At 37.4% G+C, this 17,887-nt stretch overlaps 1 protein-coding gene across 1 annotated transcript in view; it reads right to left on the bottom strand.

Annotated features, from left to right (window-relative positions):
- The window catches only part of LOC115430713 (matrix metalloproteinase-17-like), a 140,704-nt gene that overhangs the window by 8,206 nt on the left and 114,611 nt on the right, over positions 1 to 17,887 (bottom strand). Inside the window, exons 7-9 of the mRNA XM_030150896.1 lie at positions 17,524 to 17,606; positions 14,350 to 14,502; positions 12,543 to 12,800 (exon numbers count right to left, since the gene is read on the bottom strand). Of these exons, the coding sequence (XP_030006756.1) occupies positions 12,543 to 12,800; positions 14,350 to 14,502; positions 17,524 to 17,606 (494 nt within the window). The remainder of the gene's footprint in view (positions 1 to 12,542; positions 12,801 to 14,349; positions 14,503 to 17,523; positions 17,607 to 17,887) is intronic.

Raw genomic sequence — 17,887 nt, 5'->3', positions numbered from 1 at the left:
GTGGACTCCTGATGCAAATACCAACTAAACCTGCCTCCAAAACGGTGTTTATTAGGGATGATTATATGAATTTACCCGGTTTTTAAATCATTTGCATATTGAGGGTGTTATTAATGCTCTCATCCTTAAATACAAATTTTAATTTAATTCTAATTTTATGTTCAGTTTCCAAAAATTCTCAGGAAACTGTGAGTAGAAATCTTCAAGGCAGTCAGCACTGTTCATTTATAAAACATACAAGTGTGTTTAATTTCCTTCATTAACAAGTGGCTGAAATAAACAGGGGAAGAGAAATAGAGGTGATAGTACTGTGGCTCATTTGTTTTGTTTTTTTTTTTCTTCAACAAGTGACTGTGATTAATAGGAGGCGAGAGATAAGTGAAGAAGCTCAGTCCAAGTGAAGAATGCCCTGTCAATCGTAATGGCCTTGGTGGACAACAGCAACTGCAAAGTGCTAACTCTGTCACATAAAAGTCAGACCTAAAGGAAATATAAATCTGTTTTTGTTTTTTTTTTCTACAGTTTTCCATGCAATATTGAAAATGTACATGTTGCCACACACTCAAGTAATAACTTACTACAGGTTTGTGGATGATTTCCTTTTACACATTTTATTCAGATGTATCATCAAGGTCAGGTGGTAAATACAGTCATTATAAAATCAATGAATAAACACTATGTATTAGGGCTGCATGATTAAATGATTTTAAATTGAATTATCGGATTATTTAATCAGGACAATGTTTTAAAAAGGATAATCGTCAAATCCAAGTTCATCTGTCTCGTGTCTCCGGGCCACGCCTCCAGGCTACTGTAGGCTCCTCCTCCTAACTGTGAGAGTGGTCTCCACAGTCTTTGGTCTCCACATACCAGTACACAAATGGTGTTTGCTAAGGAGAGTGAGGAGTTTGTGACTAAAAATAGCTAGAGCAAGTCAGTTGTGTGGAATTGGTACAGCTTTGAAGTTTCCGATGAAGACCAATCCATTCCTCATTGCAAACTCCTGCTTATAGGTGGTATCTGTCAAAAACAGCAGCACAACCAACTTTTTTCAGCACCTCAAATATCATCACACACCAGAGTGGGAGCAGTGCATTGCACTGCGGGCTGCACACAAAAACGACATGCTGGCTAAAACGCCACCACCAGCCTGAATTGAAATCGAAAATTGAGTTTTCAGGGGAAAAAAAATCGGGATTTTATTTTTGGCCAAAATCGTGCAGCCCTACTATGTATTGGCAGACTGTGTCACTCATTGGATAAAGTTTAACGCTCACTGTTTGCACACATCTGTATTATGGAATTATCAAGATTTATTCTTTCAACTAAAACTCATATTATTTAGACCAGGGGTGTAAAGCATGTGGCCTAGGGGCCAAATGCTGCCAAAGGGTCCAGTTCGGCCCCTGGGATGTTTTTGCCATGTGCAAAAATTCCAGTCTTGAATTGAATTAAGCAAAAAAATTTTAGCTTGAATTAAGGAAAAAAATCTTGAATTAAGCCAAAATAAAAATCTTCAATTATGTAAAAAAAAATTTCAATTAAGCAAAAAAAAAAACTTCAATTAAGTAAAAAGAAAAATTAAATTAAGCAAAAAAAAATCTCAAATTTAGCAAAAAATCTTGAATTAAGCCAAAAAAAATCTTCAATTAAGTAAAAAAAAAAAAATCTTCAATTAAGCCAAAAAAAATCTTCAATGAAGTAAAAAAAAATAAAAATCTTCAATTAAGCCAAAAAAAAATCTAGAATTAACAACTTAAATTTTTTTTCTGTTTTAGTGCAAAAAACATTAAATTATGTAAATATTTACATTTACAAACTATCCTGTAACACTAAAATGTGAATAACCTGAACAAATATGAACAACCTGAAATGTCTAAAGAAAATTCAGCAAGTTTTCTGCCTGTTCCTCAGTGTTTAGTGTCCTTGTAGATCTGATCCATAATGCACATGTAGAAATCATAAATTGAGGCAGAATATGGTTAAAATTGCACTAAATTTTCTTACGTTTTTTTAAAATTTAAATTTCAGTTTTTTCAGGGCTTTTTTTTTTTTTTGGATAGTTTATAAAAGTAATTATTTTCATAATTTAATGTTTTGTTTTGGGTTTTTTTTACACTAAAACAAAGACAAAAATTTGGAGTTGTCATTATTTCTAGGTTATTATGTTATTATTTTTCTGGTCCGGCCCACTGCAGATCAAATTTAGCTGAATATGGCCCCTGAACTAAAATGAGTTTGACACCCCTGATTTTGACAGTCTGTCAAAATAAAACTGTGTCTTATAATGTTTGGCTGATAGTTTACATTATAGCTCTATTTCTAGCTCTGCACCTTAACTGCATAAAATGCCCAAAATATACATTAAAGGTAGAATGGGAGCAGTGCAGGGTAGGCAGATTTCTTCTGTGTTACACGGTTCAAAACACTTTGAACAGACCATTTCCTTTACATCATCGTAAGAAAGTATTCCAGGCTGGCAGGAGCTCATATGAATTACAATGAGACCTCTTTGCATTTCTACTACTGTATTTGTGAGGATGGAGGATCACTAAGAACTGCCCTAACCCAGAGCTAAACCATCACTGCTACATGCTTTACCTTGACTCCACTATACTAACCTAAAAACCACTATACTCTATGAGGAGATTACATTGAGGCATTTGACATATTTTGGAACTTGTAAGAAACTGATGAACCAACATTTATACTTGCTCGCTGTCAGAAGGTGAGAAAGAAGTCAGGGATTTATTGCTTTTCATTTATAAAAGTGGTGCAAAACAATGGACAGTGGTTGACAAGGAAACCAGGAATGTGAGCTGTTGTACTTGTGTTTTAATGATATCAATAAGTCATTGTCAAGGAAAAACTGACATTTTGCATCCCCTAAAATATGAGCGTTTGATGAATTTGCTTTGTCATAGCTGTCAACATAAGATATATATTTGTGCTAGGTTGCTGGTTGAATAAAAAAGTAGTTGTAAGACATCACTTTGTTCTGAGGGAAAATAACCCCAATTTCATTGTAATGTTTGACATGTATTGAAAAAGGAATAAGATGCTCCTTAATCCATAATTTAAGTAACTGCATATAATGCCAAAGGATGTAGTAGTCAGCTTTATTATTTGGTTTCTGTACATAAAAGTAAACCAAAACAAAGTTACAACAAATGACTGTTGAACTATGTGTAAAACCGGTTCCCTTTGCTATTTGGTCTATTGTCCCATCTGTCTTCCTTTCCTTCTTTTTTCTGAAACAGCTTGACTCTGTTGCCAGTGGACTGGAACAAAAGTAACGTCTGTAACAGGTACCACTTTGAATTTTGTGGATGCTGAGTGGATTGGCTGTCCTTAGATGGCTCAGCGGAATAAGAGGATGCACACAAACCAAATTGTCTGTTAGTTTCTATTGGTGGACCAAGGGCTTATGACTTAAAAAACCCAGTGCACTTGGTGAGCCCTCAAAAATGGATTGAAATGTTTGATTATTGTGAACAGTTATGTTGCCGATCACTATCAGACATGACCTAAATTACCTATAATTAGGAGTGGAGCAAAGAATCAATAAATACAGGGTGTCCCATAAGTCTCCATACATAATACATTCCATACATATATGGTTCTAACATATATTTCTTTATATTTCTTCTTTATAGTTCTTCAGCGGTGGAGGACACGCATTGAAATGTGTTCCCGACAAAATGGCATTCATATAGAGCATATTATATAAATAAAAATGGTTTATGTCAAGAAACGTTTATTTTTCCTATGTATGGAGACTTATGGGACACCCTGTATACTGTTTTACTTCCTCTTACCATATATTATTTAACATACTAGTATTTTATTAAACCACAAGGAGCCAAAATCAGGTCAATACCTTTTTTTTTTTTTTTTTATCATGTCAGTATGCTGTTTAGTTTTAGCTCCATCCCCCATCATCCCCTGTACTCCAGCTGTGGTTTGTATAAATACAATCTCTTCTGACTATAAAAAGCTAAAATGGTGATGAGCAAATTACTGGTTTAAGACAAATTAGCTCTGTCTACTTCTTATGTATAGTTCATGATTAACAACTATTATAGTGTACATGGTCACTGAAGTAGCAATCAGTGAGTAGTACTTGTTGAAAAGGAACTACACACACACACACACACACACACATACACATACACACACACGTTTTTGTACATAGTTATATCTGTTGTGAGACTGTAAAACTGCAACACAATAAATTAAATGAATGCATTTTCTGTCTTTTGGGCTTTTTAGGGGTATTTCTCTCCTTTGGTTACACTGACATCAAAATATATCAAACTATTGTCTTGTTATGCATCAAAAATTGCAAAATCACTGTTGTCATGATATCGTTACTGACAAGTTACTGAAATTCCTACCTCTACTTAGGATAAAGTATCATAACATGCTCCCTCAGAGAGCCACTTTGACTTTAGGCTCAGTGTCTTTAGGTTAAATCTTCTGTCTCAAAAATACCGACATGGACAAAAAAGGTGGAATCACTTTTTAAATGCTTTAAGGTTACATATGTACATGTAATTTCTGTGTTAGACTCAGCTACAGCTATGTGTCCTAAATTGTTTATGTGAACTTTGTCTTCAAGGTGTAAATGTATTATTAATGTGTAGCTAACGTTCTGCAGCTCTTACCATTTTCTCACCATGGCTAAATGCTAAAGTCTGTCTGGGTACCATAATGTTGCTTGGGACAGGGGTGATTATTATCGTCATAACGGTGCATGACGGCCTCCTTTTCTCCACAATAGTTCTCTAAGCATTTCATGTGTCCCGGTCTTTTCTTATGATTTCTCTATCGCAAACTCTTCTCTGAGTCATCAGTCTCTTTCCTTGCACTGTCGTCACTATCTTTTTCTTTTCTCTCAAGCATTCCCATATCTCCTCTTGCCTCGATTCCACCTCTTTTCTCTTTGTATGACCCTCCCCGTCTTTGTTATATTTTCATAATGAGGTGCCACCGTATCTCCCCTCTCTTTTGCTATCACATCACATCACTCTTTTTCTCTCCCCGCCCTCCTTTCCTCTCTCTACTCATCCTGAGCTGGTGAAAGCAGCTACAAACAGAGACTGGCCTTTGATGTGGCTCCAGTTCCCAGGCTCCCATGGTCTCTCTATGTGTTTTTGTGTGTGCACGTTTCCAAGTTTACCCTTCCAGGCTGTGGTGATAATGTCCAGGGGTGAAGCAGAGAGTGGACTGTGCAATTTGGCTCTTCTCACATTCACATGTATGCACATCAAAGAGCTTGGAGCTAGACCTATGTGCCCACAGGCTCAGAAGACACAACACAGACCATTAAACACCTGACAGGGAATGGGCTTCCAGTATTCATATGCCACAGGGGGTTTAGAGATCTTTATTTTGTGCCTTTGAGCGGCCTTGATTTCACGATGCCTTGACTTCTGCAGTGTCTAAAACAGACAGCCTATTTTTTTAAACAATTATTTTTTATACTAGACTAACTGTTTGTGTCCAGAAACTATTGGAAACACATTAAAGTGTTAACTTTATCGCTGCTCTGAGCCAATTCCACCCACAGCATGATTTTTGAAAAGTGCTGAAAAGTGTGCAGAGGACTTCAAGGACAAAACACTGAGTGTCTGGGGTTAGTCTGTGTGATTTTTTTTATTTAATTTTTTGTCCTTGTTTCCTCCACTTTACCATGCTTTCTGCTAGGGTAAAGGAACTCTGAAGCACCCCTTTAACTCACCAGATTCCCTTGACAAAAAGTAGGGATTCTACCCTATCCATGCAGATCCAAACCGATTATAGAAGTAACAGATCAATGCAGTAATTATATTACAGGAAAATTGGCTCCGATAACAGACATAACATCTGACATTAGATATGGCTTCACAGACTCTTACTGACTGTGTGAATGTAGATTTGTGAGAAATACAAATTTCATGGCATAAGTAGACAAAAGTAGACCCAATATTTGACTTTATATTAGCATTAGCCTGGCAAGGTTCAAGGAAGATCTCAAAAAAGGATGTTGTGTGTTAACTAATTTTATAAACAAAGTGCATTTGTCTTTTATTTCCTATCAGCTACGGGGGTGTTGTCATACCCTGCAATGTCCCTCTCAGTGTCTGCATCTATGTGTCTGTCTATCAGTGTCTCAAATCATCCACTCTCCTTCATGTTTGGTATTTAGGTGCAACTTAGGCAGCGCTTGGACAAGTACTTTGGGTGTCAACGTTGACCTTCATGTTCAAGGTCAAATTGAAGTTGATGCGTCAAATTTGGCAATGTTGACTTGCCAAAAACTGTTAACTTTATCGCTGCTCTGGTTTCTCAGGTGTTTTGGGGTCAGTACATGGTCCTGGGGGCAGATAAGAGACGCTACTACAGATGAGGTGAGGGGATAGTGATACTGGTAGGGGAGCAGGGAGCAACAGGGTTATAGGTGCAGGACAGTCCTCATTTTCAAGGGGTGGCTGAGGGGTCTTTACAACATTCAACATTGGTCTTCTTACATAAAAACACCAGAAATGGTATGTTACAGCTTTTATAGCTCAATAATGTGTTTTAGTGTGCAGTGCCTCTCTAAGTTCTCAGCAGATGTGGTCATATGACTGCAACCACAATATTGTGACACTGATGCTCCACTGCTACTGCAATAGTTCGTTGTGATTATACTGGGCAAGCTCCAAAGTCTGACTGTGTGAATGTGAAGTACAGTGTTAAGAAAAGAGATGACCAGTGTTGCACCAAAATAACAGATAAAGTATTTTTAAAGGTTCATGTACCTCTACTGTGTACTCTACAACTGTTACATCCAAAGATGTGCATGGATTCACATCGGAATACAGTGTCAGTGTATGTGTGTAGGACATGAGTTGCATGAATACATATCTTGTTTTAACATGAAGTAATAACATTAAAGGCATGAATTGTTGAATAATTACATTTGCTGACAAAGTAAATTGAGCACAGGGGACTGCTGGAAGAACACTGACAAAGCTTCTCAATTGCATGGTATCCCCAGAAATATACAACCAAATATCATGTAAGACTGACAGTTTGTTGTGACTTTTTTGTTTCAGGAATGTCATAATCCTATTAATTGTGTCCCATTTCTTGCTGATGAACAATGACAGTCCTTGTGAAACCTGGCGCGGGGTTTGCCTTTAAGAAATGTCACGTTCTTATGTCACAAAAGAGGTTTGTGTACTCAAAGACCAGTATGTAATTGATGAGGGAATTGTTTTAATCATCATCTGTCTGCATTGTTACAGAAATTGTCAGATCTGTCTAATTCATTCTTAACAGCTTATTGATGCATCGTACAGAGTAATTAGAGTTGTAAATCAATGCTGGAAAAAAAAGTAGAGGTAAAACATCTCTACTGCATGTTGAAAAAGATGATGAAAGAATCAGAAACCAATGTACCCACATTCTTGTCACAACTCCTTTCAGGGACAGATCTTTCCAATTGACTCAGTCCCTGTGCATTGCTGTACTTCTAAAATATGGGAGTTTGTTTGTATTGCCGGGGTCCATATGCCAAACCCATAAGAAATGTCAGGAGTAGTGTGCAGCGGTGCTTGAAACAGTCCCGTTGAATTTGTTTTAGATGCATTTATCAAATCGTGCCACTCTAGTAGGAAGGCAACACATGCTTATAGTGAAGTTACTTGAGGCAACAGTCTGCAGCACTTTTACTGAAATATTCATCCTCCTAATGGAATAGAAAAATGTATATCCCTCCCCATGCTACTTTCTGTGAGGACTGTGATTATTTTCTGAGACGTTACTGAGTTTTTAAGCTTTTTTTTTAGTTGGTTTCATTGGGAGAAAGTGGCTAACATGCATCCAGGATGGAAAGGGGCCAATGCAAGTGTCAAAATCTGCAGTAAATTGAATGTCCACCGGGGGCTCCGAACACAAGCCAATCAAGCCACGCAAATCAATCCCCATAGATCCCCATGTTAAAATGTGCAAGAATTGCTTAAGAAGTGATATTAACAAGGCCATCAAAGTTTTCTCCCATGAAGTTTACTGTTACCTAATTTATAGTAATAGGTCACTCAATAAAGGAAGTCAAACACCCACAAGGGAATGAAACACACTGAAAATCAATCTGTTGCTAGAACAATTTTATAGACTTTAACAGTCTAAAATCTGTTTAAAAACAGATTTCTAACAGTATGCACACAGCACTTTTTATATTTGAGATTTGACAAACTTTATTTCTTATATTGTGTTGAGGGTCATGCACCGAAATTTCATTCTAGTGCACTTTTTCTTTTGCATGTGTCCTGGAATGACAATAAAGTGATCTATGTATTTATCTAGGTGTACCTTAGCTGCATTAGCTGATGCTAGCATTGATTCGAATTGAGATACAGTATATGGTCCATTGGCTCGCCTGCAAATTAGCTGAGGTAGCGGTATAAAGTATGTTTGCACATTTAATGACTTTGACATTACGGTATGTTGAAAAAAAAAAAAAAAAATTATATATATTAAACACAACAGTAAATGTTAACATTTCTTAAGGAGCTGAAATTACTTCATCGAGCCCACTGTTAATGGATATGGACAGTGTTTTCAGTCAGTTCTGATTTCACTTCCCTCTTTTCTGTTACTCCGCCTACTTGTTTCTGTTCCAATCCAATGGCTGATGTTTCAGGTTTGTCCACTACTTATATACTGTCAATAGAAAATATACACCATCCCATAGCTCTCTCCTCTTGGCCCAAATGAAATTGACTAGATGTAAAGATAGATAACCTGGTGTCGGTTCATACTGTTATGGAAACACAAAGTCACTTTTCCAAACTTCTGCATCGAGACATAGAGTGGTGAACTGGTCGAGTCTGATGGAATCAGTCATCGGTAATTGCAGCTGTCAATCATGTGTATCTACTTATCTGAAAATGTTTGTGACAAGCCAGAAACCTGTGTTACATATTAGATTTTCTTCAGCTTGAAAACACAGGCAAGGAGGAAATGCACAAGTCATGTCCTCTACAAACCACTTGAATTACAATATACAGAAAGGCCATTATAGATTTTTTTTTTTGCCCTCTGACACTAAAAAACCATCAATCACTGCAGCTTTAATTTACTCTGTGCTCATGTAAATGTTCATTTAGAACAACAGTAACTCCTAATATTTAACTGCTTTGCTTCTTCCTGTCTGATAGTAGAAGTTAATACAGTTAGAGTTTCATGTTTGCTAACTTGCATAATTGTTCCATCTTTATCTCAAATTTCCATTGTTCATTCCTCTTTTCCCATGAGAAGGATATTGCACACTTATGCCTCAGGCACCAGTAATACCAGAGCTCCCATTGGTCTAATGCTGTGCTGGAAAGACCACATTTTTCTATAAGAAATCTAATCATCAGTTGCTGGAAGGAAAAGACAGTAGTTATTTATCATCCATACATTGAATGTGATCAATCAGAATGCATTTTTAATATTTTTTTAATCAAGACAGAAGAGGACAAAATATATCACAGGCCTATTTTGGTGATCATTGTCATGGATTCAGTTTATTGGCTTATTGGAAGATCTATATATATTGAAAAAGAAACAGTATTGTTTTATATTTGCATGTTTATCTGCACATGGGCCTGGCCAAGCGAGTAACGGAGTGAGAAAGCACTGTGCAGCAATACTAATAATTCCATAATGGTTTTTAAAAATAAATTTAGCAGCAACCATAATACCTCAAATTGTAGGTTTAAGCAAGTACTTTAACATGCCATTGAGGATTAATAACCAAATATTAATAAAAACATGAATTTATCATCACTGACAAAGTAACGGAGTGAGGAAAAATATGAAGCAGTAATTCAAGGTTTAGAAAACATACAAAGAAGTGCCATTCCTCAAGGAAAGCGCAAATATTTAGCATACCACACTTTTGTAAATATATGAAAGTACATTATGTTGAAAAATGAAGCTGATATCATTTTTATTTTAGTTTTAAAAGACATTAATCCTTGGGAACAGAGTGAGAATCCAAAAAAGTAGTAGAGTGAGGTGTGTGATGCACCATATAATAATAATAATAATAATAATAATAATAATAATAATAATACAGATTTTATTAAGATACTGCTAAAATTATCAGTCTTTGGCCACATGTTTCATTGCTATATTTAATACACATTTGTCTGCTGTTTTTATAATAACATTCAAAATCATTATAGTATTTGATTATTATGAAATATAAGATTAGACAAAGGCATATATTGAATACATTTATTTACACATTGCTATTTACATTCTGAATTGATGCTATATACATTCATTTACAACCTTTACTGTTCTTAATTTACACTGTGTTCTCATATATTTTCTTCAATATCCAGTTGTAATTCAGGTACAAATTAAATCAACACAGTTTTAGAAACTACAGATATGTCTTTCATGCTGCATAATCAAAAATATTGTTTTAGAGAAAAAAGAAATTGACTCTGATGTTCATTTTCGCTTGGCCAGGCTCATGAGTTAATTTAAAAGGTAATTGTTCTAAAAAGTGCTTTCAGCTCAAGAGGGAGTTTTCTATTGTATGCTCCAATTTAAAAGCCAAAAAAAAAAATCTCTGTGCATCCACACATTTATTCTGTTCAGCCATAAAGTTTGTTCTGAAAGTTAAGATCGACTGCATGCGTCCTCGTCTGGCCTCTGCCACTGAATTAAAACCATTGAGAAATACTCCAAGTTTTCAAAAAAAATTATTAGACCAAGTTTTCAATTTATCTTGATACTGCACCTCAAACGTCACTAACAGAAGGTCAATGTAAAGTTTCTCTCGAACAGATTGACAGGTTCCTCAGTGCCTCTTGTGAGTTCTCAGGGCCACAAGCAGAGATGATGAGTGGGCAGAACCAGAACACACCAGAGGGACTACATCTCCCAGCATGAGCTGCGAGTACAGTATCTGAAGATTCCCCAGGAGGAGGAGGAGGAGGTTTCTTCACACAGGTACACACTGCCTGGGCTCTGCTGTCAGACCTGTTTTAGGCTGCATTCACTTATCAGACAAGCCACAAATAATTTTTTCTATCAACTAATTTATCAAATATCTGAAATTGTTAGACCAACTCAAATATTGGAATCAATAGTTTGACCTTTTTCTGGCAATTATCAGTAGTCGCTTTTCCATTGACCCTCAAATTGTGCAAATATAACTTGTGCATAAAAATTTGCCTAATGGAAAACCACAATTTTGCCAAAAGTCTCATTTTTCGATTAAAACTTTTTGTGCTGGTACGAGGTATTTTTTTGTGCGTAGCACAAACGGTATATCATGGAAAACTGCAATGGAAAGACTTTTTTTTGCAACTACGAACTGTCTGTTCGTGTGCAAGATAACTTAAAAAGTTATGGATGGATTTGGAAGAAAATTTCAGGAAAGGTTGATACTGGCACAAGGAACAAATGATTCAATTTTGGTGGTGATTGGGGTGGGGGTGGGGCCACGGGGGGCACTGATCTGCCTTGGCGGAGGTCTGCACTGTCCGAGTGCTTCTAGTTAAAATCTTTTTTTCCTGTCATTTACTTATAATGGGTGAACTTTCACGTCTATTAAAGCATTAATTCTGTTTCAATTTACTTGGCACATATATAGAGGAAATTGATATGCTGACATCAGCACATGCATAGACATGATGACATCAGCTGGACTGAAGCCAAAATAAGCTACAATACATACAAGGGGTGGGGTTTGTTGTGCCTGGCACCACTTACAATATTAACCTCTGCATTCTGCGTTTTTTGGTGAAAACAGGGTATTTTCCTTTTATTGATTTAGTGACAATGTAGATGTTCATAAAAGCACAAAGTAAATTCAACGGTTATTCGGTCAGAACAGAAAAAAAACTGAAGAAAACTAGAAAAGCACTCTGTGAGTGCAGACCTCCGCCAAGGCAGATCGGTGCCCTCCCCTCCGATCACCACCAAAATTTAATCATTTGTTCCTTGTGCCAGTATCAACAATTCCTGAAATTTTCATCCAAATCTGTACGTAACTTTTTGAGTTATCTTGCACATGGACAGACAAACAAACCAACGCCGGCAAAAACATAACCTCTTTGGAGGAGCTAAAAAGAGCTTTTCAGTGAAATATATCTTTAACTGAACATAAAAACGTGTCTGCAATCTCTGTCATGTATCAAACTACATAGGTTTTATTTTCTGTTCATTATAAAGCCTCTGAAAATCCATATGGATGTGATGCCAATGAAAAACTGAGTCTTACCTGAATTATTTACATATATAGATAGGATTAGTGGATCAAAAGTTCTTCAACATTTTAGAGCAGTAGATGCTTTTGGTTGACAGTGGTTGTTAAAGGTGTTAAAAGGTTAAACAGACTGAGAAGATAGTGAGCTATTTGTGTGTTGTGTCTTGTTTACCTCATATGCTACTCTGTCAGTGTGTGGAAGTTTTATTTGGGATTGCAGATGAAAAATCCAATACACTTTCAGTCAAATAATCATTGACTTATCATAGCAGGATTTGTGCTAATTTCTAAAACGACTCACCATCAGACCACCTCATGGCGTCGTCGAGTTGCGGTGGCAGCCCCTTCCAAAGCGTGCTGTCTTTAGGGTAACCCAGGTCCATTCGCCTCAGATGGTCATCATAGCGCCAGTAGTGGTTGTCCTTGAAGAAGTAGGTTTTGTCGTTGTGTAGCCAAACGAAAGCCGCATCCACACCCTCCGAGGGTAGACCGAAGTCACTGATTGGACGGGGGTAACCTTCCTCTACGATATTGTCTTTGAATACCCAGTACTTGAGACCTAAAACAGTGGAAACACACATATGACTTCAGACGAATCTGAAGAGGATATAATTATAGTGATTAAACACAGTAGATTTAGACTTTCTGTATGCTCTTGAGATGATACATGTGAAAACACTTGATGCCTAAAAGCTTTAAAAATAAAGATCCACATAGATTATTAACATTCAGTCAGTGATGCATAATCTGTGCCAAAAAAGCTGTTTAATATTTTAGATCAAATGTGAAAGTTGTCCTTGTTGCTGTACTTCCATCTGTTATAATTAAATTTATAATGCTGCTTCCATTATGTGAGCATTCCTTTAAAGTCCAGGGTTCATTTGAACCCAAAACGCATCTTCCTATTAAAATGTCAGCGGGTCATCACAATTTTTTTTTTTTTTTTTTTAGCATATTCTGTGCTGTGCTAATGCCAGACGGTAGCCAGTACTATTCTGAATGCTCACGATGCAGTGTCTTTGAACCACACCAGTTGCTCTACACTGGCTTTTACAGCTCATTTCAATATGTAATCATTTTTACCCTCAGCCCTCGCCGCAGGGTGTGGTCATCGGTTTATCATCTGTCCATCCGTCTGTCTGTATGTGCAAAAATTTTTGCAAGCACCAGTAGTTGTCAGCTGGGGGTGGGGGGAGCAGATAATCAATGATAAGGAAACCCTGGTGTGGACTGAAGGCCGAGGGTTTTCAAGTACAGGCATGTTCTGTTTACCCTCGGCCCTCAATGCAAGGTATTTTCATCAGTTCATCGTCCGTCCGTATGTGCAAAAATTTTTGCGTGGACCACTGGTTCTCACCTGGGGGGGGGGGGGGGGGGGGGGGGGGGGGGGGTTGCAGTTTGACTTTTTCACAGCTTTATCGACACGTCTTCCACATACAGGTCCATCGCTTTACTTGTACAATTTAGAGCTGCAATCGATTAAACGACTAGGTGCTTGAAGTCAATGCATAAAGTCCCGATTCGATTAATTGACTCGAATTGATTGAGGGGAGATATTCTATCGCAGTTTTCCTGAATTGAAGCTTCTTTGTGCGTCACAATAAGCATTCGTGTGAAACACAACAGTGGAACCAATGTTTAACAACAGAGAAATGAAGGAAACAAAGCTTTGATTCAGGAGAATTGTGGTTGATGATTTTTTTGGATCACTTTGAGTCGATTAATCAGTTGCAGCTCCAGTACAATTATGGATTGGGGGGGGGGGGGGGGGGCATATGCCGGTCACAAATTTGCTTTCGTGTGCAGCAGGTACTCAATGATGAGGTGAGGGAAACTCACTTTCAATTTCTCACAGCTTTAGTTTTTTCTGCAGAGCAATATAACCCACCACGTCCTCCACATACAGGTCCGTTGTGTTACTTGTAGAAGTATGCCCACCCCCAACCCACACACACACACACACATTTCTTTGGGAATAGGTGGAGCGCCATAGTGGGCTGATGATGCCGTGACTGGGGCTTGGTTCAAAAAAGGTTGAGAAACCCTGGTGTGGACTGAAGGCCGAGGGTTTTCAAGTGCAGGCACTTTATGTTTAATGGATTCTGCACCTTTGAAAAAGACTATTTTATGATCCCCAGGCCTCTCGTACACTGCGTCCACACTGTCCAAATTGTTTGGGAGGCCTCTCCAGAAGCGGTGGATCTGAGCCGGACGCAGGGACACCAGGTGCTTCTCTCGAGTGAGTCGCCAGAAGTACTTCCCTAAAAAGGAGCAGGAACATGTACAGCTTAGTTTGAACCCTACATTCTGTATCTTAATAACCCTAATGCCATTCCTGCAGCTCAGTGGTTTCAACAGGACATAAAAGACAAATTAAATCTCTAAATCTGATTATGTTGAATGAATAGGATTAGGGTACATTCATATATCCTCACTAGTTTGGTGTGAACTTTCAGCCTTTTCTGGTTGATTCTAGTCTTTTGAAACATGGTCCTGATTCAGTTCATTTCTCACACCATTTAAAAAAAGAAGAAAAAGGAAAACAACTACAATTGCAAGCAATTCATAATTCAGAACTCATAAGCCATACAAAGAGCTTAACTTGTTGGTTGACTGTGTCATGACAAATATACATGGCCTATTAAAAAGTCTGTTTTGCATATAATGTGAATAAAATTAAAGATAGAAAGGATTGTGACCTATATCCGCACATGCAGCTCCATCCAAAGAACATGTAGATCTAAAGAAGGCCTACTTGTATGCACAATAAATGGTTCATGAGTTATTCAACAAAATTATGGAGCAAATGATAAAGATACTGTCAGACTGGGGTCGACCTACAACCTTTTGCACTCTATTTATTCACTTTACTACTCATGGTAATGGCAGCAAAACGCATACAGGTTTATTCCTGTGCCCTGCTTTGGTTCACAAGATTTTTTTTCTTCCTGAAGATAATTTTCAAGCCCTTTAATCTCCTATTAAAATCAGACCCTTTATTTTAAACTCCTTTTATTATTATTATTATTATTATTATTATTATTATTATTATTATTATTATTATTATTTTATTTTTTAAAAATTCCTTTTCACTTTTGAGGTATTCATGATTCTACAGTCATAATGACAGACACAGAGTGTACCTCTTAATGTGGTGATACTGTTCTGTTTCTTCAGTGTTGCGTTTTTTAATTGTTCTTTGCATGTGTGTGTGTTTTTAAACCACAGATCTGAGTGATCTACAGCAAGAAATCGATTCAAAGGAAGCATGGACCAGCTTCTGTGACTGTCATTGTAATAGACACAGTCATGCACAAAACACTTTGTGGCTTCATAACATACAGGCTGTAGAGGCTACAGGGTTGTTTGTTAGCTGCTGTGTCTTTAGAGGAGCTTCTCAACCCACAGTAAAATCCAACATTGAATACAGTAGCATTGGGCTGGTTTCTTTGACGCATCTGCAGCTCTCACGGTTTCAGGATGGGTTTGCATTGTAACATTAGCAGCATACTCCAAATTTGTCTCAAAATTAATTTACATAGTTAACTACATGGTACAGTGAGACTCTGCTTGCCACAATATTTTCAGTTCATTATAAAATTACAGCTCAACAAAACAGAGTATGGCAGGCTGCCACAGTCTGGATCATTAACAGGAAACATTTCTGCTACTGCTATGACTATGGTTTAGACTTTCAGATGTTAAAAGTCACTCAGAGTGCAGGAAAGATTAAGTTTAAAGTCCAAGCAAGTTTCCTGCTTTGTCTGTCCTCTGTAACTTTCCCAAAGTGAAAATTTACATCCATATCTCTGAGCAGGGACATGCCTCATTAAAAATGAGTACTTCCATACTGAGAATGATGTTGTGGATTTCAAACAATCTCCATGATTTAACAGGTTAAACCATGTCCAGAGATAGGAGCATTAAAAGTACCATCCAGTAGTTTACTTACTTACTTACTTGTTTTTTGTGTTTGTTGATTATGTTTTGTTTTGTTTGCTGTTGTTGTTTACTTTGTCTTATCGTTTACTTTATTACCTCCACCAAGTCTAACAGTAGAGGTTATGTTTTCATCAGGGTTTGTCTGTCTGTCTGTCTGTTAGTAAGAAAACACAAAACACGTATGGACAGATTGTCATGAAATTGTCAGGAAATGTTGATACTGGCACAAGGAACAAATGACTATATTTTGGTGGTGATCAGAGGACGGGGGGGGGGGGGGGGGGTTGATGAACTTCTCAGGAAATGTTGATACTGGCACAAGGAACAAATTATTACATTTTGGAGGTGATGGGGGGGAACTAATCTGCCTCGGCGGAGGTCTGCGACTCTCCAAGTGTTTTTCTAGTTGTGTATTCATTTATGTTGCCTTCAAGGATTTATGTATGAATGTAATTATTTATTTATTTACCTTTCTGGTATGTCAGTATGGGTGTGTATATATGTGTATGTGAAGATGATAAGTGAGGTTAATTACTCACAAAAGATCCAAAGGACTTGATTTTTCATAAATTCTGCTGATAGGAAGCTAAAGGATAGACTGTTGTGTAGAGAAGGGGTGGGATTAAATAAGTTATACTTCCTCCCACTCCTTTTCAAATGTGCAAATGAAGTCATGCATATGTTTAAGTTTTTTTCCATGACTTCTTACTACCTATTTTATTTCTAAGGACTAAGTAAGATTACTTTGTTTTGTTGCATAATCAAAATAAACTAAACCAAACAAAAACTCTGCTCAGTACATATTTCTGAACAGTTGGTAGATGCTTTATAAACATGCTATGAAAGCAAAAAAGTCAAAAGGAAAACCTGTTCAACAACAAAAACTCAACTCATTCATTCAACTGAATTTAAATGTGGACAAGTAAGACACAAAAGGCAAACATATTGGCACGATGATCAATAAACCTACGAAGTTACATGTTGTAAATGAATCATTGTGCAGAAAAATGGCAATTAAAGTTCAGCATTCGCAAGCACATCTGCTGTTGAAGATACGAGTCTGTTTCTTGTTTCTGTTAATGGGAGGCTGGGGTCATTCCACCAGAGGGTAAGGATGAAAGCCTGATGTAATTTTTGGACTTCAGTCTGTCTCAGCAGGGCTCAACCGGCTCAGCTGGTGTCTGACGCTACCGCTCGTTCACTCTCACCATCATCCTCCCTCTTTTCTTTCCTCATTTAATTTGCTTGTCCTCCTTTTACTGAAGCTCATTTAGCCAATTATATTTTTTCCACAAATCTCTGTAGCTTTGAGTCTGCCTTTCTTTCCGTTGCTCTCGTACCTTTGAAAAAGAAGGCCTCCCCTCGTATCTGGGCCACTGCATCAAAGTGACTGGTGCATCTGTCTGGGGCATCTCGCGCCAGCCTGAGAAAGATGAAGAAGTAGGAGGAAAGAAGATCACAAAGAGCAGAAAAAGTAGTTATTATGTAAAACTGAACATCTGTAATGATATGCTTTTTTTCCCCAATTCCCAAGGCAATGCTGTTATTTTTAATATCCAAAAATAATGTATCATATATTTATAAAACTCAAGGAAACTGGTCCTCAGTTTTTGATGGATGTGTGGATCCTTTTACGCATCCAGATCTTGCTCACTCTTTCATCTGCTGTGAGTGGATTGTTGAGCATGGACCTGTTAAACTAGG

Source organism: Sphaeramia orbicularis, chromosome 12 (assembly GCF_902148855.1).
Source record: "Sphaeramia orbicularis chromosome 12, fSphaOr1.1, whole genome shotgun sequence".
In the NCBI taxonomy this organism is placed as follows: domain Eukaryota; kingdom Metazoa; phylum Chordata; class Actinopteri; order Kurtiformes; family Apogonidae; genus Sphaeramia; species Sphaeramia orbicularis.
This window is presented reverse-complemented; position numbering and strand designations above follow the sequence as displayed.